Source organism: Prinia subflava, chromosome 5 (assembly GCF_021018805.1).
Source record: "Prinia subflava isolate CZ2003 ecotype Zambia chromosome 5, Cam_Psub_1.2, whole genome shotgun sequence".
Classification (NCBI taxonomy): domain Eukaryota; kingdom Metazoa; phylum Chordata; class Aves; order Passeriformes; family Cisticolidae; genus Prinia; species Prinia subflava.
In genome coordinates this window covers 1219170-1242287 of record NC_086251.1, presented here as the reverse complement: position 1 = coordinate 1242287, position 23118 = coordinate 1219170, and the positions used below count along the sequence as shown (strand labels likewise).

The following is a 23118-nucleotide window of genomic DNA, read 5'->3' as shown; positions in this document are numbered from 1 at the left end:
TTTTTTAGTATTTTTTTCCTTTCATCTTACTGCTCCCATTGATAAAAATTGCCTTCTCTTGGAACACACAGACAAAAATAATGAGCATCATAACCCTGCAAAACATATTTAACAGGATGGTTGAAACATGAATTCAGTGGCTCTCCCATATCTAGTTCTGTTTTCATCATAAATTTGAGCAGTTTTTGTGTTGATCTTTGTGCAACAGAAGCAAATAATATTTTTCTGGTGCCTGGCAGAGGAAGAGTGTTTAACTTAGGTATATTAGAAATGTGTCTGAAAACAGATTTACTTTATAGACCATCACATAGCTGTTGGTTGTTGTGGAGAAAAAAATGAACTTTGTCTTGGGATGGGAAGAGGCAAAATGTGAGATTTGATGGGGTCTAAAGAAACAGGCAGCAGTGTTATGGTAGAATTTGTATTTCCTGGTTCTTTCCGTGGTGTTGAAAATGCCATTTCAATCAAAATATTACCTTTATAAGTTTCAGGTGGTTTTGCTCTTTGTTTTTACATTTCACAAGGCTTGTGTCAGGTCAGAGGTGTGCTCAAGCCCAGGGCTGCATCCTGCAAACAGGGTTAATAAATCTTTAAAAACAGAAATAGACAGGCAGAAATAAAAGATGATGTCATAGCTGTGTGTCCCTCTAACCTGCTTTGAGCCTGTTGCTGACAATAATAGATCAATACGTTTAAAGCTGTAGACAGCCTTCCAGGAAAGCTGCAGCCCCACTGCAGAGCCCCACAGTTCTCAGTAGTGAGGAGCAGAGCTAAGCCAGCTCATCATCCAAATAATCCTGCCAGGAGCTGAAGTTTTTCCACCCGTGTGACTCCAAATCACTGGGCACAAAGTGTCTGAATGGGCTCTGCCCTTCAGTGAGGGTTGTCAGCATCAGGCACAGCAAGGTCATCCTGCTTTGAAAGGATTTCTCCTCTGCAAGGGAAACTGTCCATGGAACCCAAGATTTATTTCACTTTTTTTGAGCTTTTCTTTCTTTTTTTAATGGATTGGATCATAACATCATGATTGATTCATTAAGGAAATAACCTTAATGAGTGAAGGCATTGGAGGAGATGAAAGAGGCAGGGTTCACCTTTCTGCAGATGGAAGGGCAGGAGATATCAACATCCCTGCATCCCTGAAAGGTTTCACATCGCCTGCAGATTTGCTGGGGAGTGGGATTTTCCTTCAACATTATCCCTGAAGTTCAACCAGACCCAAATAGGGTAATTCCATTTCATGTTTTCTGTTGTTGGGGAAGGCTAATTTAGTATTCATCAATTCTACAATTCCTGCTTTATCTTCACTCTTTAGACAAGCAAGCCCTGCTCCTGTATGGTTAAAAAAACCAAAAAACAACAAATCTCTAGCACAGGCCTAGGCTACAAGTTTTAAAATAAATGGAAAAGCAAAAGAAATGGGCAAGTTCCAAAGCATCCTACTTAGGGTGGTGCTGGAGAAGGTGAAAGAGGCTGGGTTCACCTTTCTGCAGGTGGAAGGGCAGGAGATAACAACATCCCTGCATCCCTGACAGGATGCACAGGAGGTATCAGCATCCCCAGAGGTGTTAAATTTGCCCCAGGGGACGTGGGCTGCCTTTTCCAGCAGCCCTTTTCCTGCTAGGCTGGTCAGTGGTATGAGTAAAACCGGCTGTCTCTGCACAAGCAGCACAGCTGGAGGCAACATCTGGCTGCTCACAGCTGGAGAGGCGAGAAAAACCCACCTCAGATCGTGCCTGATGTGGAGCTCATCAGCTCCTGATGTCAGGACTTCGAGCAGAACCAAAGCCCAGGACGTGTGCGGGCGCTCCTTGGAGAGCCCGGCAGCTCCTGGGCCGGGGCCAGCGCCTCGTCAACAGGTGTCAGCATCCCAAAAAAAGCACTGCCCTCCTTGCCAGCAGCGGGGATCCTCGCTGGCATTCCAGCCTGCTGGCTGGCACTCCCGGGCACGGCTCCTGGGGCCAGCAGGGGTGACAGAGCTGCTGCTGGGGTGGCACTCGCAGCCTGCCCGCCACTCGCCTGGCCTTGCCTTCCCTGGGGTTTTGGCATCCAAATCTGGCAGCCTTGGAGGTGGGGGAAGGAAAAGGAGAAGGGATAGGCGAGTCACTGGTGAGAATGGTGGTTTTCTCTCCTTGGGATTAAGCTCTGGGTTGGAATTTGGGAGCTGCAGGAGGCAGAGGGCTGGGTGAGGGCGTGCGGAAGGAGGATGCTGCTGCTAGGGGGCAATGTGCAGCAAGCAAAGCCCACTAAAGGCGTTTTATCTCTCATCAAACCTTTTCCTTCGAGAAAAAAAGTCAATCCAGAAGTTAGCCAGTGTGTTGCACACGCTGATGTTTTCTCTGCAGAAAGAGCATATTATAAACAAATATTCAACTTTTACTTAGAGGTTGCATGTGTTTCTTTTACATAAATATATATATGTGTGTGTGTGATTGACTTTCTTAACACACTTCCTCATTACCTGCATGATTCTTAATTTTTGATTCTGAATTATCTCAGTTTATAGACAGCAAAAAGATAAGGATGTGGACATTTAAAAGCCTCAAATCACAAGGTTTTGTAACTATTCTGCTGTTTCCCTCTTGGGAACAGCTGGGACAGCTACCTCAGACGTCTTTGTGAGGTTTTTTTGTTCTATCACTTTCTTAAACCTACTGTCTAAAAAAGAAAACAAGAGGAAACAAGGAATAAAATAAAAAGAAAACAAGGGAAAGCAGTCTCAGTGACATGATTGTTTCAGGTTGAGCAGGGAAATAGTTGCTCATTTGTTTGGATGTACTCATGCTGACTTGATGATGCTTATTTTAGAACTAGAAATACCCTGGTGTTTCTTTAAGAGTTGCATTGTGTGAATGCAATTTTAAAATTCGTTTTAATGATCAAAAATACTTTTTGCCAGGGAATATTCAGTGGCTGTGCATCGTTTTTATTCTAATGTTAATGGTTGATTGAATAATGGAGAAAATACATTGGTTTCTGCAGCAGGTTTTTGGTTCTGATTCACCTGGTCTTCAACATCCAGTCAAGAAATGTCTGAATGAGGAAAGGTTACAGCACAGTGTGCCAAATTTCAGTGGTGGGAAAGTGATCATTAATTAATTAGGGTTAATTCTTGCAAGTTGAGATTGGGAAATTCAGCTGCAACTGAAACTTGAAAAGAGGAGGAAGTGGTTTCAAGTTTAAGGGATTTTTTTTTATTAGTTCAATCTTGTTTCCCACATTGTTCAGAGGGAGACACTCAAGACTCATGAGTTTGACTCTGTCCCAGGAATATGAGGGACTTCTGCTGACTCAGAATCCATGGGGTTTTGGGATTGGTTTTATGGCTGTGTTGAAATGCACTGAGTGCTTCTTCAAGTCTTTGCTGTAGTGTTTTCTGCTTAATAAATAGAAGAGGGTGGGTTAGTCAGCATTAGAAGGCAGCAAAGCCAGCAGTTTTCACAAGGCTCTCCTCTTTCAGCTCCCAACAGAGATTAGGATGTCAGCCTAGCTGAATTAGGACATTAATGTTCTTTGCACTCCTCACCTTTCCTCTTCTATCTTGCCATAAATAATTCTGAACATGAATTTATTTTGGAATTAAATTATTGCTCTTGTTTAATGTGATTAACATCAAATATTCATGCTTTTATGTCTTCGAAATGCTCTACTCCATGTAAAAAAAAAAGAGGTTTGGTGTTCTGCAATGGAAGGCTTTGCCCTCTGCCAAATCAGCACAAGTGAACTGCTTGTAATCCCTGGGTATTTGTAATTACCAAAGTGGTTTGGATGGCTTTACTTAGTATTAAATACTGACATCATCCTTTAGTGCAGAAATCAAACTTGCTGTCATTAAGACTGTATCAGGAAAGCTCTCACAATTCCCATCTTTTCCAGTGGTCACAATAAACCAAAATTCTATGATTCACTGCCTACCTGAAGCACTCGTTCTTTCCATTATTGCCAGGCTACTGATGTGTAAACAGAACTGTGAATATCTGCTTGTGTTGGGGGGATTGTTTGGGCCTGCACAGTGGTGCTGAATCATCTGAGCAGCTCTCCTTGCTCCGTGCTGGGACTTAGCAAACGCTGCTTGGAAGTGCAGCTTCAGAGCACAGGGATCAGTGGAGCTTGTGATTTTCTCTTCTGAGCCTCTTCTGTCCCAGTGGTGATTCCCAATCTGGCACTTTTCAGTTCGCAGCTCCATTGTTCAGGGTCACAGCCACTAAAAAGGTGCTGCTCTTCTAATGGCCTCTGCAAAATGCTGGAATTGTTGGGTTTTGCTTAGTACAAAAGGAGGGAAAAGGAGAGAGGACTTTTACAGCGCTGTTTTTACCAAGTTGTTTCCAGCACCCTTCCAAACAAAAATGCAGGTTGCTATGGTTGTGAAGTTCCAAAAGTTGCATTATTTTATGAGTATTTTGCAGCCACAGAACAAAGGCTTGAGTACACAGGACTCTGCAGCTGCCTACACTTGTTTCCAATTCCCAATGTTCAGGGAGTCTGCCCATAGGTGCCTGTAGGTGTTGGGAAAAAGAGACCATGCAAATGTAGGGAATTGTTACAAACATCCCAGCTGCCCCCATGAGCCAGCAGATTTTTTGGCTGTATCTCTGTTATCCCCCAAAAAAGCTCCTTGAGCTGTTACAAACTGCTGTTCAGGTGCCTGACTGTGTTTGGCTATGCTGCCCTGAGATCTCACTCGTGCTGTCTGTTCTGGGAGAACTATTGGAGAGTGTTAAAGAAGAGCCAAGAACAGCAGCCCAGATGTGCAGAAGGTGTGGGTGTCACACTGTGTGCACATGAATATGTAGAGGCTGATTGCTCAGGTTTTATGGCAAGGTACTGATGTTAATGAGCACTGGTGTTCTGTGAAAGCAGCTTGGGGCAGCAGATTGCCCAGAACTGAAATCAACATCCACAAACCCATGGTGCTGGCAGGCTCCAGAGGAGCACAAATTCCACAGCAGCATGGCTTTGATGACAGCAATGTTTGCCTTTCTCTGATAAGCTCAGGACAGGTGCCAAGGCTTTGGTTGCATCCTCCTCCTCTGCTGCAGGGTGTTGTCCGTGCTGGCTCCTGCCTTGTCCCCACGAAGAGCCTGATCAGAAGTGCAGTGATTATTGCAGTGCCCTTCCAACACTGAAATTGGCTCAGGGGGCCACATGTGGTCAGGCTCTGTCCTTCTCCAGGGGTGGATGGAGATTTGTAGCTTCACTGGTTCCTTCCCTGTTCTGTGATCACTCTTGTTGTTAGAGAATTGAGGGGGTGGGTTAGTTGGTTGGGGTTATTTTTTTATGTTTAGTCATAATTTCCTTCATTCCAACTTGTGTCTAGCCTCTCACCCTTTTCTCACGGACCTGTGAGAGGAATCTGGCACAGCTGTGGCTCCACCTGCTCAGTTGGTAGCTGAAAGCAGGAATGGGACCTCCATCATTTGCCCTCCCTTCTTTGGGCTGCATAAGTGGGGGGCTTTTTTGGGTTTCCATTTTTCCAGCCTCTCAAGACCCCTTGAAGTGGCAGATTTGCCCTGCAGCTTGTCAATCCTGCTGCTTGGTTTCACATCACCTGCAAATTTGCTGGGGAGTGGGATTTTCCTTGTCTCTTCCCTCAACATTATCCCTGAAGTTCAGCCAGATCCAGACAGGGTAATTCAGTTCCGTGTTTTCTGTTGTTGGGGAAAGCTTATTTAGTATCCATAAATTCTACAATTCTTGCTTTATCTTCACTCTTTAGATGAGCAAGCCCTGCTCTGGCATAGTTTAAAAAAAAAAAGGGGGGGTGGGCCACAATGCTGCAGTATTTTATTTCAGTGTCAAAATTAATAAAATCTTGGAACACTTTGCCTCCTACTGCTTGCCTAAGTGCCCATATGCAAACAGCAGTTTGCATTCTGTCACTGATCTGGTTGCTCAGTTTGTAGTGAAATTTTTATATTAAATCCTTTAGCTGTGTATGTACTTAAACAGGAAATGGAAACAGTTCTGATGTGTTCATCAGAAGCAGGTTGAGAGGAAGAAACCTGCAGATTTTCGAGACTACTTCAATAAGAATGGTTCAGTAAATTCAGTGCATCAGATGCAGGTACTTGAGGGGAAGCCCTTAAGTTTGTTTTTCATCATGAACAAATTAAAGGAAAAAACACCTCCTAAAAAAGGAAAGGCACCATGGCACCTATCCTCACCAGCAGTTTTTCCCTTTTCCCTCCTTTTTTCTCCTCTTGCCAAGAAATACAATCATTCCACGAGCCCACAGGGTGAAAATATCCTCAGACACCAGTGCAGGATAGAAGTTAACTGAGCACTCTTCCTCTGGAGGAGGAGGAGGCACAGGTAGGGCTGAGGAAAGCTGAGAAGGGAGGAAGGGAGAAGGGGTGGGAGCCCTGCCCAAGGGCTCATTGGCAGGAGAAGGCAGGAACAGGATCCGTTTCAGCTTTTGGGTGGCTCTGGGAGGAGCAAGTGTTGGGATTAAAGTGTCTTGATAAAACTGTTCCCTTCCTTCTCAGACGCAGACAGTGAGTTTCATGGGGTGGATTTCCTGCCAGAAGATCTCAGCGAGGCTCCAGAGGAGACGGGAATGAGGGTGAACAAGAAGTACTCGTGTCTGCCTGCTGAGGAGAAGGGCATCCACATCATCAACATCCGCGCCATCGAGGACATCGGCTACGACCAGCACGAGAGCACGGTGAGGGTCACAGCCTGCTGGCTCCCAACAGGCACCCCTCAGCTTATTCCTCATCCTTTCCACTCCCCCAGCACACTCTGGAATCCTCTCCCTCCGTTTTTCCGAGGCGCTGGGAGGGATTGCCACCAGGCACGGTCCATGCTGGTGTGGTGGGGTTTTTCCTTCGATGTGTGGGAAAGGGAGCCTGGTTTAACCTGTAGCATAAAAAAGGGGCTGGCTCTTCTCAGGGTGAGGAATCTGACAATCAGGCTGTGCCAACCCTTACATCTTCCTGCCAGTGCAGAGAAGAACAGAAGAGAATGTCTAAAATTTCATGCCAAAGCCATTGTGGTGACATTAAAGTGCTCTCCTGTAGCACACAATAGAGATTAGATTTCCAGGGTCATTAGTTGCTCCTTGGTTAAATTCTTTAACACAGATTTTAAAAGTTAGTAATATGAATACCCGGCGTGATTACGACTTGGTTATGTAATTAGAACATAAAAAGAAGTTTATTAAGGTGGAGTGGGCTATACAGCAGATTCGCTGGGGAAAGAGGTACCAGAAAAAGCAACATGATTTATTGTGCTCAAAATTAGGATGGAGCATGGAGGAATGATTCTGTCAGGGTGTTAAAATCCTCCTGCTGTGGTGAAACTGAAATGTCTTTTCTCAGTCTCATTTACAGCTGAAGAGACATGAGCTTTACATGGTCTAGGTCAATGCAACTCCATTTAAGCACAGCAGCACTGCAAGAGAACATCTGGCTCATGAATATCTTTGAGCGTTTATACCCCATCCTTAAATTAACCTGATCATTAATTTCTCTAAAACAGAACCAAGGTTTTGGCTGCTTCTCTTTGCTATGGGCTATAGCTCTTCTCACATACAAATGTTGTTGAGGCTTTAGCAGCCACAGTGGTGGCTCAGCCTGGTTTTTCAGAAACTGCTGCTTAATTAATTAGTAAGATCAACACATCTTAAAAAAGATTAAACACAATCCAATTAGTTTCCATTTGTTAATATTTTGCTTCTGTAGAAATTTGCGTAGGTGAGTTGCCTGCCACAAGCAGACTGTCAGCTTGCTTTAAAAAAATGTTCTGAATTCATAGGTGCGTGCCATTAATCATAAAGCGACTGAAAAATAATAATTATTAATGGTCTTTGATATCAAAGTTGTGCTTACAAACCAAATGAGACTATCTGGGTAGGGCACAAACATTAACAGATTGCTCCCTGAAGAGTTTGACATGGCCAAATATCCTCCCCTGTTTTAATGGAATGGGAATAGAGGCAAGACGACAATGAGTGAACTCCATGGTAGCTCCAAATGCTGTTATTATTTTATTACAGATTTATGAACTTGGTGTAAAGGGTTTGGGTTAAATGGGAAAGAGGGATGAGATCCTAAAGGAGAGAGAAGCAGACAGCAAAGGCTATCTAAAATAATTTACATTTAGAGTTCTATGTATGAAATAAGCAGGTGTGCACATCCCAAATAGATTTTAGCATTTGCAACTGATAATCAATTGCTGTGTTTTGGATCACAAGTCTTTTTCCCTCCATGGAGGATGGACATTCTTCTATAAACTTAAAAGCCAGAAAAGTTCCCTGGTCACTGAAAAGCCACTCCTGTGATGGACATTTCTGGTAAAAACAAATGCCAGTTACTAGTGAATTTCTTTTTTTCTTTTTTCTTTTTTTCTTTTTTTTCTTTTTTCTTTTTTTCTTTCTTCTTTTTTCTTTTTTCTTTTTTCTTTTTTTCTTTTTTCTTTTTTCTTTTTTTCTTTTTCCTTTTTTTCTTTCTTCTTTTTTCTTTTTTCTTTTTTCTTTTTTCTTTTTTCTTTTTTTCTTTTTTCTTTTTTCTTTTTTTCTTTTTCCTTTTTTTCTTTTTTCTTTTTTTGTTTTTTCTTTTTTCTTTTTTCTTTTTTCTTTTTTCTTTTTTCTTTTTTCTTTTTTCTTTTTTCTTTTTTCTTTTTTTTTCTTTTTTTCTTTTTTCCTTTTTTCTTTTTTCTTTTTTTCTTTTTCCTTTTTTTTTTTTCTTTTTTCTTTTTTCTTTTTTCTTTTTTTTTTTTCTTTTTTCTTTTTTTCTTTTTTCTTTTTTTCTTTTTTTTTTTCTTTTTTCTTTTTTTCTTTTTTTCTTTTTTCTTTTTTTCTTTTTCTTAGTATGTGCATCTCCAGGGGTAGAATTGTGAATTATGCATGAGAAATGTTATAAAAGTAGAAATAAATTAAGTGTTTGTTTGTTTCTACAGTTGCCTTGTGCAGTTTTCAGAGAAATGCTTCGAAATTAATTTGTTTTTTAAGCCTTACCTTTCATGTATCTTGCTACACTCACCTAGCATTAACTCAGGCTGGGAATAAAGCCCTTGCCACCATCAGACTGCATAGTGACATGGGTTTTATAAGTAGGAAAAAGAAGTGGTGAGCTCAATAAGCAGTGACCCCACTTCCCTGGCTGCTCTCCACGGCGTTTTTGGCCGTGCTGCAGGAGCAGCTGGCTCCCTTCAGTCTGTATCTAAGATGATCTCTTTCTCAGATGATACGGACTTGCCATGATAGATAAGAGAAGTGAGAAATGCTTCCACACGATATTAATCTATTTGTCAGAGTGCAGCATTGCAGATGTCACGGGTGGAGAGGGACAGACGATCTTAGTGGCGATTAACCCCCGAAGGAGAAAACCAAACCCAGCAAGTAGCTGACTTATGAACCAGTGTGCTGGTGATTAGATTAAATCCCAGTCATGCAATCTATTTATTTCTGGCCAATAAAATCCCAGCTGGCTATCAGTAAAATTAAAGGTGTTAACTTGCAAAAATTTTTCGGAGCAGCATGGGCTGCCTGGAGAGAGGGCGTTGTGTGCTCCAGGCAAAAGGAGCCTTGATAGGAGAGGGTAGTGATGCCTTGGGAAGGCTGATCTGGAACAGAGACTGGGCAGAGCTGGAGAATAAAGTAGGGATTTATTGAAAGGCCTCCAGGATCCACCTTGGGCAGGACAAGAGCCTGGCCAGGGCTGCACCCAAGGTGGACCCAAAATGGTCACAAAAATGCCTGACCAGTCACAAGATCTTACATTTTGATAAGTTTTGGTGTATTTGCACATTGGGGTTTAATTGTCCCATTACAGCTCCAGGCTGTGAGGTCCCATCCTTCTTGTTCCTCCCTCCAGCCCACCCTTGTTTGTGCTTTTGGGCCTGAAAGTTGTCCTTGGTGTGCAGCAGGAAAAGGATTTGTTTTGTGTCCCTGTTCTGTGAAGGGATCTGAGTGAGGCTGGCTGTGTGCTCAGCACCCCTGGGCAGCACAGAATTTGAAAATATGAAAGCTAAAACTTAAGGCATCAATGGTCTGTCTGGTGTTTAAGTTGGGCTGTGCATTCATTGTTCTCTCTCCTTCTCTCCACACCCCCGTTCCCCACTCCCAGCTGTTAAACTCCCTATCCAAAAACCCGGATGCTGACTGCAAATACGGGCTCTACTTCAGAGATGGCAAGAGGAAGGTGGACTACATCCTGGTCTACCACTACAAGAAGTCCTCAGCCGGGAAGGCTCTGGCCAGGAGAGCTCAGCAGAACGACGCCGGCGTGCGGGGCTCCAGGCACGAGCAGCCCCTCCCGGGGAAGGGGGTGCAGCTGGAGATGGGGGACAGCGAGCCCCACCTGGATTACCACGAGGACGACAAGAGGTTCCGCAGGGAGGAGTACGAGGGGAACCTGGTGGAGGCTGGGCTGGAGCTGGAGCGTGATGAAGACGTAAGGATCCGCTCGGGAGGGTGGCTGGGTCCTGGGAGAGGCTGGTCCTGGCTCTGGTGGAGGATGCACAAGCTCAGCTCTTGCAGGATTAACAGTCAGTGCCATGCTCACCCACTGACTTAGCTGGCTGCACAGGAGGGTGCCATGGTGGTGGAAATGCCCCGATGAGGCGAAGTTCCTGGCTTTTTTGGCCAGGATTTGTGGCACACCCACCGGTGCAACACGGCTGTCTTGTGGTATCTGGAAGTGAGGCTTAATAATCCCACTTTGGTGGGTTCACAGTATGCGGTGGTTTGGACCCTCTGGCAGTTCCAGTTCTGAGGAGAAAAAGAAATCTGATCCAGGTAGTGTCATCTTTATTCCTCAATGTAGGCTTGAGGAGAATTAAATTTGTTCAGGAGGCTCTGGTCCACGCTCCTGCTGGAGCACATGGGTCTGTGTTACAGTTTGCTCTTTCCATTCTTAGACGTGAACAGTACAGCTTGTAACGTCTTCCACCTGCACCCTGAAAACAGGATATTCTATTAAAAGACCATTAGAGCGTGTAAAAAATGATGTATGTGAAGTGCTGCCAGTGTGTGATTAGTAGAAATAGACACAGCAGTATTAATTTCAAAGAAAGCTGCTACAATTATCTGACCCAAGCAATGTGCCTCAGACTCCTGAGAGAGAGGGTAAACATTTATGCTGGTTTTATTTACAGGATCTAAAGGTTGAGATACATTTCGACCAGGGAAAAGACTGTGAAAAAATAAATCTGTCACCTATTACTCACAAGTTACAGACATTTGTATCTTTTATATATGATGTATATGTAATATATTTACTTAGCATGGTACAATGCAAGAAAACCTCCAAACCTTTCCCCTCTCTGTCTCCCAGTGAAAATCAGGCTTGCCTTCTGTCCAGCTTGCAGGTTCCTGTGGCAAACAGGGAGTTTGCATGTGCAAAGTCATAGATATTTAAATCCTTTGCCAGCTGGGAGGTTCCACATGTGATATGATTTCAAGTGATGCAGAAGGGCTCAGGGATCAAGCCAGGACATTGTAAAAGAGAGGGAACCCTGTCCTTTCAGTGCAGGACACCAAACCACACGAGATGAAAGCAAGACTTGGGGATTTACATCAGCTTCCACAGCCAGCACGTCCACGCAGGGGGAAAGGTCTGCAGTCACTTGGGCCTGAAAAGCCACAGAGCTGCTCTGGAGACCTCACAGATTCCAAAAGAGTAAAGGTTTCTTTAACAGATGGTGTTGAATAAATCACTTCAGCTCTCTCCAATGAAATGGCTGGGTGGTCACACACAAAGGGTTGCGGTCAGTGGCTCGATGTCCACAAATAATTGAGTAAAACAAGGCCAGGTTGGACAGGGACAGCCTGGCCCGTCCCTGGCAGGACTGTTGGAACTGGATGATCCCGAAGCTCTCTTCCAACCCAAACCATTCCACAGTCCTCTGAGTAACCAGTTTCTAGAGAGCCAGTAAGAATACAGCTGTGTGAAAGCCAGTTACTATAATAACTGAATTGGTGCAGCAGCAAGGTTAGAAAGATTCATTAAAGCTCATTTCTCTTCTGTTTGCTGAATGCCTCCTTGTCAGATAGCGTTTGCCCAGTGCCTCTGGAATGGTTGCTCCAGGGGGAGCAAACATGGGTGTATGTGGGAGTGCCAGGAGCAAACATCCATGTCCTGCCCTCTAGAACACAGCTCAGAGAATTCCTGAGCTGCAGGCAAACCCACTAAGATTGCCATTAACCTCTATCCTCCTTTTGCTTTCTTTGGTGGAGTTCTTCCTACTGGTTTTCCTCATTATAATGGTTTAATGGAGATAATCAATTTGATTCTGAGGCTGCTCCTGTGAGGTGTGAGCAGCAGGGACCCTCTCAAGCCCAGCAATTACAACACCCTCCCCAAATCACACCATTTTGGCTGGATGCCTCTGCTTCAAATTCAACTGGCTCAGCCTGTATTTGTGTCCACAGTCATTAGGTTTTATTTCCCAAACAGTTTTTATCTGTTTAACCTTGTGGTAATTGCTCTGGGAGACAATAGCATTTTTTGAGACATGTTCCCCAGCAGCTCAGCACAGTGAGGTGTTCAGTGTTGGTCCTGTTGTTAGAAACCAACTCTCTCAAACAAACGAGATGTATCATGTTGGCCCTAATGGACTCTTTTGTTCCTTAAATATGTGTGAATCACAAGGGGTAATGTATTTAATTTCCTCTCATCAGTAACATGTTCCCCTGCTTCTTTTTTTTTTTTCTTTTTTTAAGACTAAAATCCATGGGATTGGATTTGTAAAAATACACGCACCCTGGAATGTATTGTGTCGAGAGGCAGAATTCCTTAAGCTCAAGATGCCAACAAAAAAGGTGAGTGCTGATTTTCTTATCTTCCTCATGAAGGCATACTTTAAACATATGTTCCTCTCAGAGCACCTTGCAAATGCAGACTCCTCTTTCCACGAGCATTTTAAAAACAATTAACTGATGTGCACCAGAAAGGAAAGTCACAAACGTACTTGGTTGGGGCAGCAGGGGGAAAAAGTGAAAGGAGGAATGGAAATCAAGAATTTCTGGCTGCTCCCACTGTCTGTACAAGATGAGAATTATTTCATCTTCAGTATGTTTTAAAAGGAGAGGTTTCAATTTTCTGGGTGCCTTTTGGACATCTTTTTTTCTCACCTGAAGGCTGCTAAAATGGAACACAAGGATAAGAATTTGCCTCGCTGGGTTTAGTGACTATTCATATACACAGTCAGTCACGTTTGCAGGAGCTGGGGCCACTCTACCACAAAATAAATTACCTTTCAGAATATTTGAAATATCATTAAAGGAATGACAGTGTATTTTCATCAATTCTAAATCACCCATGATAGATAGATAGATAGCTACCTGCTCAGTGAGCACAGCTCAGAGATGGATTAATATTTAAACACAGAATAAGTGCAGGTCCCAGACTGCACAGGGAAGTCCATAATGGAACAAGAGACAGTCTCCAAGCCCAGCATCATTTATTACAACACTAAAACCACACTTTTGCTTTGGATTTCATATTAATCCCCATTATTGCCTCACTTACCAGGGATTTTAATCAGAAGCACAATTAGATGAAAAAGTCTGTTGCCATGCTGTGGTTCCCTAACCCTTGGTTTGAGTTTCCCATCCCTTTCTTTCTGGATGATTCCAAGAATGTAAACCACACTCCTCAATAGCTTACTGTGATATTTTTATCTGATTGCTGGTTTATTCCTTACAGTTCACTCTGACCTGTGGATAACCAAAAAGCACTAAGGTTTTACTGGTTTGGCTTTTTTTCTTTCCCCTCTTTGCCCACTCAGATGTATCAGATCAACCAGACCCACGGCCTCCTGAAGAAGATTAATTCTGTGATTCAGAAAATAACGGAGCCCATCCAGCCAAAAGTGGCAGAACACAAACCTCAGACGGTGAAGCGCCTCTCCTACCCCTTCTCCAGAGAGAAGCAGCACTTGTAAGTGACAGCCTTCCCTAAATGTCCATGAGGCAACATGCACACCAACACTTTGGTGGGCATTGCTGCCAAGAATATTTCCATTTTGCAGTAAATTTACTTTTTGGGGTGATTTTTTTTTGCCTCACTGTTGAGGAATGAGCCTTTGCAGAGAAATCCCTGTGTGCTTTAGCTGCTGTTGGGGCATATAATGTGCATCTGTATAACCATACTCTTCACCTGTCAGGCTGCCAAAAGGGGGATTTATCATGTGGTTTATAACAGTCTCTTCTCCACATCAAATAAAATGCTCAGTCAAACTTGTAGCCAGAGATGTGGGTTGATAAAGTTCAGAATAATTTCATATATCTGGTGTGGGCAGCTGGCACAGGTAGTGCCAACCAGGCCTTGCCTTTGAAGTGCTGTGAGGTCAGAGGTGGCTTTGCCATTGATCCCAGATCAGCAAGAACAGCTGTAAATGTGGGTGTAGGGGAAAAATCATGAGACAGAGCCCAGCCAAAGCTTCTCCTGCCCTGGATTGCTCTGCTGCTGCTCTTCCCTGGCCAGCATCCCAGAGGAGTGGCTTTGAAGGCCGTGTTTATGGATGTGCCAGCTGGAACACGCAGCAGTCCTGGGGCAGCATCTCCTCCACAGGGTTTTTAGGGTTTCATCCACTGATGGGCTTGGGCCAGTCAGTGTGTGTGACGTCTTGGCCTGTCCCTGGGCTTGCAGGAAATGTTTCTGTGTGTTTGCTGAATGTTCCTGGAGGTTTAGAGAAGGTCCAGAAGGTGCTCCTGAGTGTAGGATGGGCCTCACACTTTTGTTTGCAGGTGGCTTTTCCAGTGACACCACCTGTGTCTCTGCTGAATGAGGGAGGAAACTGCAGCCTCACAGGGAAAATTGAAGATGATGAGGGGAAATTCGAGGCCAGCAGCAGTCAGGGGTTCAACTTAAATGAGCTCTCTTTTGTGCTGCAAAGCCCACAAAGACACAAAACCAGTGAAATGTATAAGCAGCCTCTTTACATTGTGGGAGTTGGGTTGGACTTGCTTTTTAACAGGGTTTCTACAAGCTGTTCTTTAATGTGAGCTCTGAGAGATCCCCAGGAGAAATGAAAATATTGAAGGGGTCAATTGACTTTTGTTTTGTTTTGGTTTTTTTTAACCTAATGGGCTTCCTTCTAATCTTTTAACAGATTTGATTTGTCTGACAAAGATTCCTTCTTCGACAGTAAAACGAGAAGCACTATAGTAAGTACTGCCTATAAATAATTTATGATGGATATTGCCTCAGTCATGATGTTAACAGCTTTAGTGCAATGCCTGTTCATCTTTCTTAACCAAATGCCAAGCATCTCCTGTGCCATCAGGAAATTATAAATAATTCCAGATGTAGTGGTGAGTAGTGTTTGATGCTAACAGGTTGGAAAATAATATGGATTTTCTTCCTGGTTCCTGGGTAATATTCTTAGTAGAGATATCACCACCTGGGAATATTTAGATTTTACCACTCATTCTGCCCACCAGCTGCCTGCCCCCACGAGTGGTTTAACTTTTTGTAACTCAACATTGTTCTTTTTGCAAAATGCTGCTAAATATCCCAAGACAGATTCCAACAAAATGGCCAGGTATTTACAGGGAATATAATTTATAGTTTTGGGGGGAAATTCTTTGTTAATGGTATTGGAAGTGTTGAGGTTGATGGCCTTTATCTGATGTATAAAATAGAGTTGGGGAAGAAGGTGGAGCCTCATTTATGGCCACCAAAGGAGGAACTGAAAGGCCAGCTCGTGTGACACCCAGGGCAGCTGGAAGGGGCCGTGCCAAGCAGCCCTGGCTGCAGCACATTTCAGAGGATAACAGGGACTCTCTGCCCCATTCCACTGCTCCCAACTGGTGCCTTGGAATGTGACTGCCAGCGTGCTTTTCATCTTATGTTTAACATCAGCCTTTTGGGATGATTTCCAAAAGAGCTTATATCCCAGTCATGGCTGCCTTGCATTGCTGTGGTGATAAGGGGTGTAAGATATCCAGCTTCCCTTTCCTGCTCTGGAATTCCATCCTGTTCCACAGTGTAGTTCCCTGCCAGCCTGAAGAGCAGGGTTTGATGTGAGCACTGATGGGTTACGGGGGCAAGGTGAGCTGGACCAGGGGAGGCAGATGGAGAAGCACAGAAATGGGGAAGGAAAAGGCAAATATTGATTTGGTTTATTTGCAAATAGAACTTTTAACTTGAGATTGAGGGGGGGAAAAAAAGCCTGGGTTTTGTTTGCAGGCTTTCTTTTGTATGTCCAGATGTATAGGGAAAAAATCTTCTAAGTACAAGGAACTCAACAAATGAAGAGTTAAAACTCATGACAGGCTGAGCAAGGCAGGGAGACAAAATGGCTCCATGAGACAAGAGGATGAGCAAGACTGACTGGAAAATGGACTGAAACAGGAGCTCAGAGCAGAGGCTGAGAGGAAAAGGAGGGACAAGGGGTTTTTAAATGACTGAAGGAACACTGGGCATATAAGAATAATGCTGGTGCTGTGCTGCTTTGTGTGAAATCCCTGCAAATCACCCAGTAATGAAGAACATATTGAATGTTTCCCAACATCATTTTATTCTGTGTGCATTGCTGTTTGTATTCTTCTTTCTTAAAGTTCTCCCCTGCCTTTCTCATATGTATTTTTGAACCACAGTGCAAATATTGACCCTTCCGCCTACTGCGAAATGAACAGGAATCTAGTCACTACCCGTGAGTCTTTGACGAATAGAAACTAAGCCAAAGACCTTTTAGTTATTAAAAAAGAAAATAAAAAAAATATATATTATATAACTGGAAGTCTCTCTGTGACAGCCCTTTAATGCACTGGGGTTACAAGACGACAGACGGACAAGCCGTGGGACTTGCCCCGGATGCCCTCGCTTGCTTCCTCCAGTGAATTGGGCAAGAGTCAAGTTAGCACACGGATTAGGGAGCTGGGAAAGAGTCCCCAGCTCCCCGGACAGGCCAGGCAGTGGGCAGGAGGTGCCTTGGCTCCACGTTTCCCTGTGCTGCCTGCTCGCCTTGCCGGAGAGCACGGCTGCACGGCAGCAGCCAGAAGCTGAACCTCGCGGGCAGCCTGCTGAGCTGTGCAAAGGTTACTCGACAATAAATGCAATAAATCCCAAAATAAATACATCTGTTTTGCCACCGAGGTCAGGCAGGCTGGGAGATGTTAAGGTCAGCCTGTGTTAGTCCAGTTTGATAAACGGCTGCGTGCTGTGTACACGCTGGGAGCCCGGGGCTCTGCTCGGCGCCTTGGGACGCAGCCAGCTGCGCCCTCGGAGGCGAGGGAAGAGCTGCTCCAGGTGCAAGAACACCCCTGAGCTTTGATCGATGGCTAACACGAGCAAAAATCACATTTCTGTTATGCCAGGGGGTAGATGTAACCCTGTTTGCCCCCATCAATCCTCCTGGTAGCTGACTATTTAGTTAAGCTCCTCTCTCCTGCACAGAGAGCACAGCACGGAGAGCTGCGAGCCCCGCTCTCCTGAATACCATGACTTTTATTAAAGAATGATGACTTCATCAGCATCTTGGTTTGGCCAATATTTGAGCTGCACACAAAAAAGATTGTGCTTTTCGCTGGCGGTGTCTGAAGTAACCCTTCCTTTTCTTTTGCTTCTGTAGGTTTATGAAATATTGAAAAGAACAACATGTACCAAAGCAAAATACAGCATGGGTAAGGAACTTTATTTAGCTTTAAGATCAATATCTTTTTCAGGTATTGAAAAAAATGGCTGTGCAGTTTAGGTTTTCCCCTGCTCTCTAATTTGATGTATGTGGGCATAATTGTTTTATTTGGAAATTTGATTCTATTTATGCAGCTGTTTGACATTTTTTTCAAATGTGAATTTATAGATTAAACTCTAGATTAAATGGTAAGTGAGCATGTGGCCCCTGCAGATGTGACTTAGGATGGATGGTGACATAAACCAGCAGATGAGATGTGCTCTGTGTTCTACACTCCCTAAAAGGGAGGAGGGTATGTCCATAAAATCCAATAACTGCAGTGGAATTCTGTGCCTTGGCCCATTTCCTTCGAGCAGGAACCCCACATTTTACAGGGGGATGGTTTTCCAGTGACTTGAGTGGAATGGTCTTGAGTGATGCCTGTCCTGAGTGGAACTGAGGTGAACCCCTGGAACAGCCAGGGGCCAAGGCCTGCACTGGAACTGGGCACCTCAGCCCTCAGAGCAGGTGCTGCAAGTCAGGGGATGTGAAGTTTTAGGATTTCAGTTCCCTGAATTTTAGGATTTCAGCCCTAGAGTTTGTGCTTTAAGAATTAAACTTTTAAAAAAGATGACTTGCAAATCAGGCCACCCTAAAGATTTGCTGGCAGCTGATCCTGCTCAGCTGTTACATACTTTATTCCATCCATGACACACAGATATACTGTGAGACCAAAGTTAACAAACAGTTAATGGTAAATCCAAACAAATAAGGTGGAAGGGTGAATTCCCAAAGTGGGAAAAGTGTGTGAACATGGAAGAAAATGTTTGGTAACTGTTGAAATCTGTTATGGCGTTTGTTTGCTTATAAGCAGTTAAATAAAACAATAGGAACTTGAATTACAGGTAGTTCTGTTCAATATTGACCCATCAGCTGCTTAGAAAGACATCAAATAATAGAAGAACAATTACGCCACAAATTATTTCCATGCTTTGACTTTTGTGTTGAAGTAACAACATACAATGCACAATTGTTGACTCCTTATATACACTAAAATTTGGTGTCCAGCCAGTATTAACAGAAGCACTGCTCTCTGTAGCATGGGAAATCCAAATTATTCTGTGACTTCTAAGACCCTTTTCAAGTCTGGTGCTGGATCATTTTCACTGGAAATGACATCTTTGGACTCTTGAAAGGGGAAGGTCACGCAGCTCAGTTTGAATTCTTGCCTAGGAGTTGATTTTTTTTTAACCTTTTTTTTTTTTTTTTTTGAGAAATGGGAAACACAGTAGGGGTTAGCTGAATAGAGAAGGCACTAATGGATGGTAGAGTGTTAGGATTCCTGGATGGTTCTTCTACCTGAGACTGGCAAGGCCACACCATCTTGCTAATAAAAATGCCATCAGGCCAGCCTAGCATAACTTAATCAGCTCCTTTTTGTTCCAGTGCTGGAATGCTGGCTTACAACCCAGCAGAGGTGGCAAACAGATTTGAACAAACACAGATAATGCTGCAGCACTGCTGCCCAGCAGGAAGAAAGCAGCTGCCCAGGGGAACACTGCAGCCTTTGTTATTCATTAGGAAAATTTTGTGAAAGTGTGAATCTGCCTTCATTGTTAAATCCAGACCTGTAGTAGAGGGGGACCATGTAGCTGTTCTCACCGCCCTAGAAAAATAATTTATCTGCTCACCGGTTGTTTCTGCCAGGAGTGTGGAAACATTTGCAGACAATTCATAGACCTGTATAATCTTAAATAGGGCTTTGAAAATTAATGACACCGCAAGATACTGAGCCTTCCTGGAGCTGCTCCTCCAGCAGGTGATTAGTATCTCCAAAATGTTAATGAACTTGAACAATCCTCATTTTGAGAGCAATCAAAAATTACTCTACAGTGAGTTGGTTCCTGGTTCATAGTCACTGTTCCTTCAAACCCAGTCCCACACTCTTTTATTAGCCATGAACTGACAGGCAGCAAGGAGCACACTGGAGCACCTCATTTTTCTTTTTTCTTTTTTTAAGTCTTTTCAAATCCTCCCCAATGCCAGTGGCTGGATTTATATATATATATATATCTATTTATTTTCTTCCAGTTGGCATTAATCACCATTGCCCTGCACAAAGATGAGTGCTTGACTTAGCTCTGACTCAGCACCCAGAACTAGTTCACTCCATCCCCAAATGTATTTTCATGGGTGACACGACTCCTCCAGAATTGGAAGTAGCTCTATTAAAGCCAGCAGCTGCAGGAGCAAAGAACATTAGGGAATTAATGAGCTACAGCCCTCCACAGGCCCAGGTCCAGCCACCTTTGGGAATGGTGCATTGCTCCTTCAGACTTCCACACCCACTCGTCCCTCTGGCCCCGGTTAAGGAGCCACAGCACCCCTGGGAAAGGCAGGACTGCTCCCAGCCCCCCGTGCCACAGACATTTCATAGATGAAGCACTCATTGCTTTCAGCCTCATGCATGTCACTAATAAACGGCTGTGTAAACAGGGAAAGGAGAGGGAAGAAAGAAGGAAACTGCCCTTTTAAATAAAAGACGAAAATGTGGTAAATATGGTAAGTATTACGCCAAGGTCTTCGCAAAGGCTTTCCCTACAATTTCTCTGATCAATCTGAAACCTGAATTCAAAACTTTGCGCGGGTGATGCGTGTGGATGTGAGGTTCCCCTGTGCCATCAATCCCAGCCATAATTCTCCTTGTGATCCAGCCTTCTGCTACACTTTCAAATCTTCAGGCTTGCCCTTAAATCAAACTGACTTTTCAGAAAATGTAATTTATTTTAATGACTAATTTCAAGTCATTGGCTTCTAATTCTTGATTCTCAAATATATATGACTTCCTCTTGCTCTCTGCAGTTTTCCATTTCATAAAATGAGTCATGTATAATAACCTATATGATTAAAAATGAAACTACATGGAAAGGAATGAGATGGCAGCAAAATCATTATCTGATCAAATGGCTGTTATTTTGAGGGAAATCTCCAGGAAAGATGATGAAGGGAGGCTGTCTAACCTTGAAATTATAAATAACTAGTATGTCTTTATTTTTCAAGGGATCACCAGCCTGCTTGCCAATGGAGTTTACAGTGCTGCATATCCTCTGCATGACGTAAGTGATCTCGCAATATATTTTACATGTCTGCTGTCTGTCACCAAGAAATCCCTCGTGTGTGACGTGTTGGTGGCATCATCCCAAACATGACTGCCTTTCTTCTCACTTGTGCCACGACTGCAGTGACTTCTGCAGGTTGTTTCCATCCCTCTGCTCGATTTTAAGGAATTCCCCACCTTGCTTCTCCATCTGATGTTCGTAAATCTGAACATAACATTAGGAGAGTTGTTGCAGTATTTCAGCAAATGAAATTCTTCTGTTGTTTCCTGACCTTCTGGCCCCAAGATCCCTGGCACCAGTGCCAGGAAACACATTCATTCCCAAGGCACCAAGTAGCCTGTTCCCTTGGCCACATCTCCCTGCGGAGGTGTCAGCAGCTGTGTGCCCGTGCAACCAGGAAAACCATGAGCAAGGATCTGATGTCACATATTCTGTGGGGCTGGCTGTGACTGCAGACCTTCCTGCTGATGGAATCTGCTTCTGAGCAGCTCAGGGAGAGGTCAAGAGAGCGCTCAGCTGTGGTGCTCATCCAGCAGGTCAGTGGGAGCTCAGGAATGCTGGTGGCACTCAAGCCAAGGCAGGGTCCCCCATGCTGTCAGAGGTGCACACAGCTGGGTGCTGGTGTCCTTCTGGTTTAGAGGTTCAGGGTGCAGCTAGAACTGGCAAACACACACTCCTAGCCTGCAGAAAAGCTTGGCAGATGTCAGAGGGACTGGCAGTCATGCTGCTCACTCCTGAGGTGACTGTGAGTGTCCAAGGGCTGTGGAGCCCAGTGCTGCTTTTCCAGCCTAGGATTTGAGGACGAAGTGTGTCTTCTGCTTTTCTGCTCCTCACACTCACGCTGGTTTTACGTGGGACTGTGAGAGCTTTATCTTGGAGCACCCAAGAGAAGAGCAGCCTCTTTGTCTGCCTGATGTTTGTCATACATGTCAGGGTTCTCAAACTACAGCAGTGCTGTGTAGGAATCAAGAAAGAAAGGTTAAATAAACTTCTCTTCCTGTCCTTGCCTCGCATCTTCAGACAGCTGCTGATAGTCTTGCATAGAAGTTATTTATTGGCTTAGTTTACTCAAAAAATAGCTCCAAATTAAAGCCTCAAATCTAATCAGCCCTGAGTGTTTGGAGAGCCTGGAAAGGGAGCAGCTCTCTCAGCTGGTTTCTTCCCTTTGCAGCGCACTGAGCTGAACCCCAAATACCGTGGCAATACCGCATCCTTCCCCTTGACATTTTTAGGCCACCTTTATCACTTATTCATTCCTTTTCCCCCCCATGACAGACACTATTGCTCCTTCCTAATGTGCCCAACGACAGAAGACAAAGTGTGCCGTGACAAATGGGCTCCTAAAATACAGCGTTATTTTACGGATTGCTTTTTCTGGTTTTGATGCATTAAGTGAGCGGGAGACGTGGGTATGCAGGATGCAGAGCAGTTCTTGGCACAGCCCGCTGGATGACGCAGATTTTTCTCTCTCTTTTTAAAGGGTGACTATGAAGGTGAAAATGTGGAGCCCAATGACAGAAAAGTAAGTTGATGCACAGGGGGGTTTAACACATTCATAGGAATCCCTGAGCCTGAAGAGTCACCTGTTGGAATCTGGATGTTTTTGCCAAGATCCCACAGAAAATGCTGCAAAAAGGCACTAAGTTTAAGAAAAAAAGTTCTTTCCAGCATTTAAACTTGCCCAAATGTGGAATGTAGTGTGGATGTGTATAAACCACCCAGCAGTAATGATCCATTTCATGCCTCATTGGTAAGAATATTGACAATAACTCCTCCTAAAGTTCAGGTGATGTAATTTCAGGCCAGCTCTGATGAGAGTATGCTCAGGCATATTCTGGTTTCTCTATTGGGCATAAATTCTGCTTCATTCCATGGCATGAGCATCAAAATTGGAGGAGTGGGAGGCACAGGCAGTTGAAAACATAAGCATAAAAGTGATTGGGAAAGAGAAATATTGAATATTTATCAAGAATAAGAGGTCCTCAGCAATGTTTTAATGTGTGCTCTGCAGCCAGAAGCTGCCCTGTGGATGTTCACTGAGGCACTGCATCACTTTTTGCTGAAGTTAATGCTTTAAATTGTGGTTTTATTGTCTGTATAGTGAAAGACTGATTTGTTCACTGTGGTAAAACAAGCAGGAATTATCCTAAGGAAGTGCTTTTCCTACGTAGGAAATAGCACTTTATAGTAAGGAAGTATGAGCGAAAAACCAAATTTTCCACCCTTTGTGGAAATGTTGATTTCTTAAATTCAAAACTCAGTGACTGCATCCTCCCCATCACACTTCCCCAAAGAAGGGTGGCTTTTGTCTGTGCATCAGACAAAAACTGAAGTGGAGAGGTGACAACCAGTTCTCTCAGGAGGAGCTACTAAATTTGAGTGTTGTATATGCTGGGCTTTCAGACCTGAAACTTTGCCTGCCCTGTTTGTCTCAAGA

General features: G+C 43.9%; 1 protein-coding gene across 3 annotated transcripts in view; it reads left to right on the top strand.

Annotated features, from left to right (window-relative positions):
- The window catches only part of ANO1 (anoctamin 1), a 73680-nt gene that overhangs the window by 24171 nt on the left and 26391 nt on the right, over positions 1–23118 (top strand). For 2 of the 3 annotated variants that reach the window (XM_063397527.1, XM_063397529.1), the window contains exons 2-10: positions 6486–6664; positions 10068–10394; positions 12665–12763; positions 13732–13883; positions 15058–15112; positions 17521–17572; positions 20059–20124; positions 20623–20678; positions 22162–22203. In XM_063397527.1, the coding sequence (XP_063253597.1) occupies positions 6557–6664; positions 10068–10394; positions 12665–12763; positions 13732–13883; positions 15058–15112; positions 17521–17572; positions 20059–20124; positions 20623–20678; positions 22162–22203 (957 nt within the window). In that variant the 5' untranslated portion in view covers positions 6486–6556. The remainder of the gene's footprint in view (positions 1–6485; positions 6665–10067; positions 10395–12664; positions 12764–13731; positions 13884–15057; positions 15113–17520; positions 17573–20058; positions 20125–20622; positions 20679–22161; positions 22204–23118) is intronic. The other variant, XM_063397528.1, reaches the window with a different exon arrangement.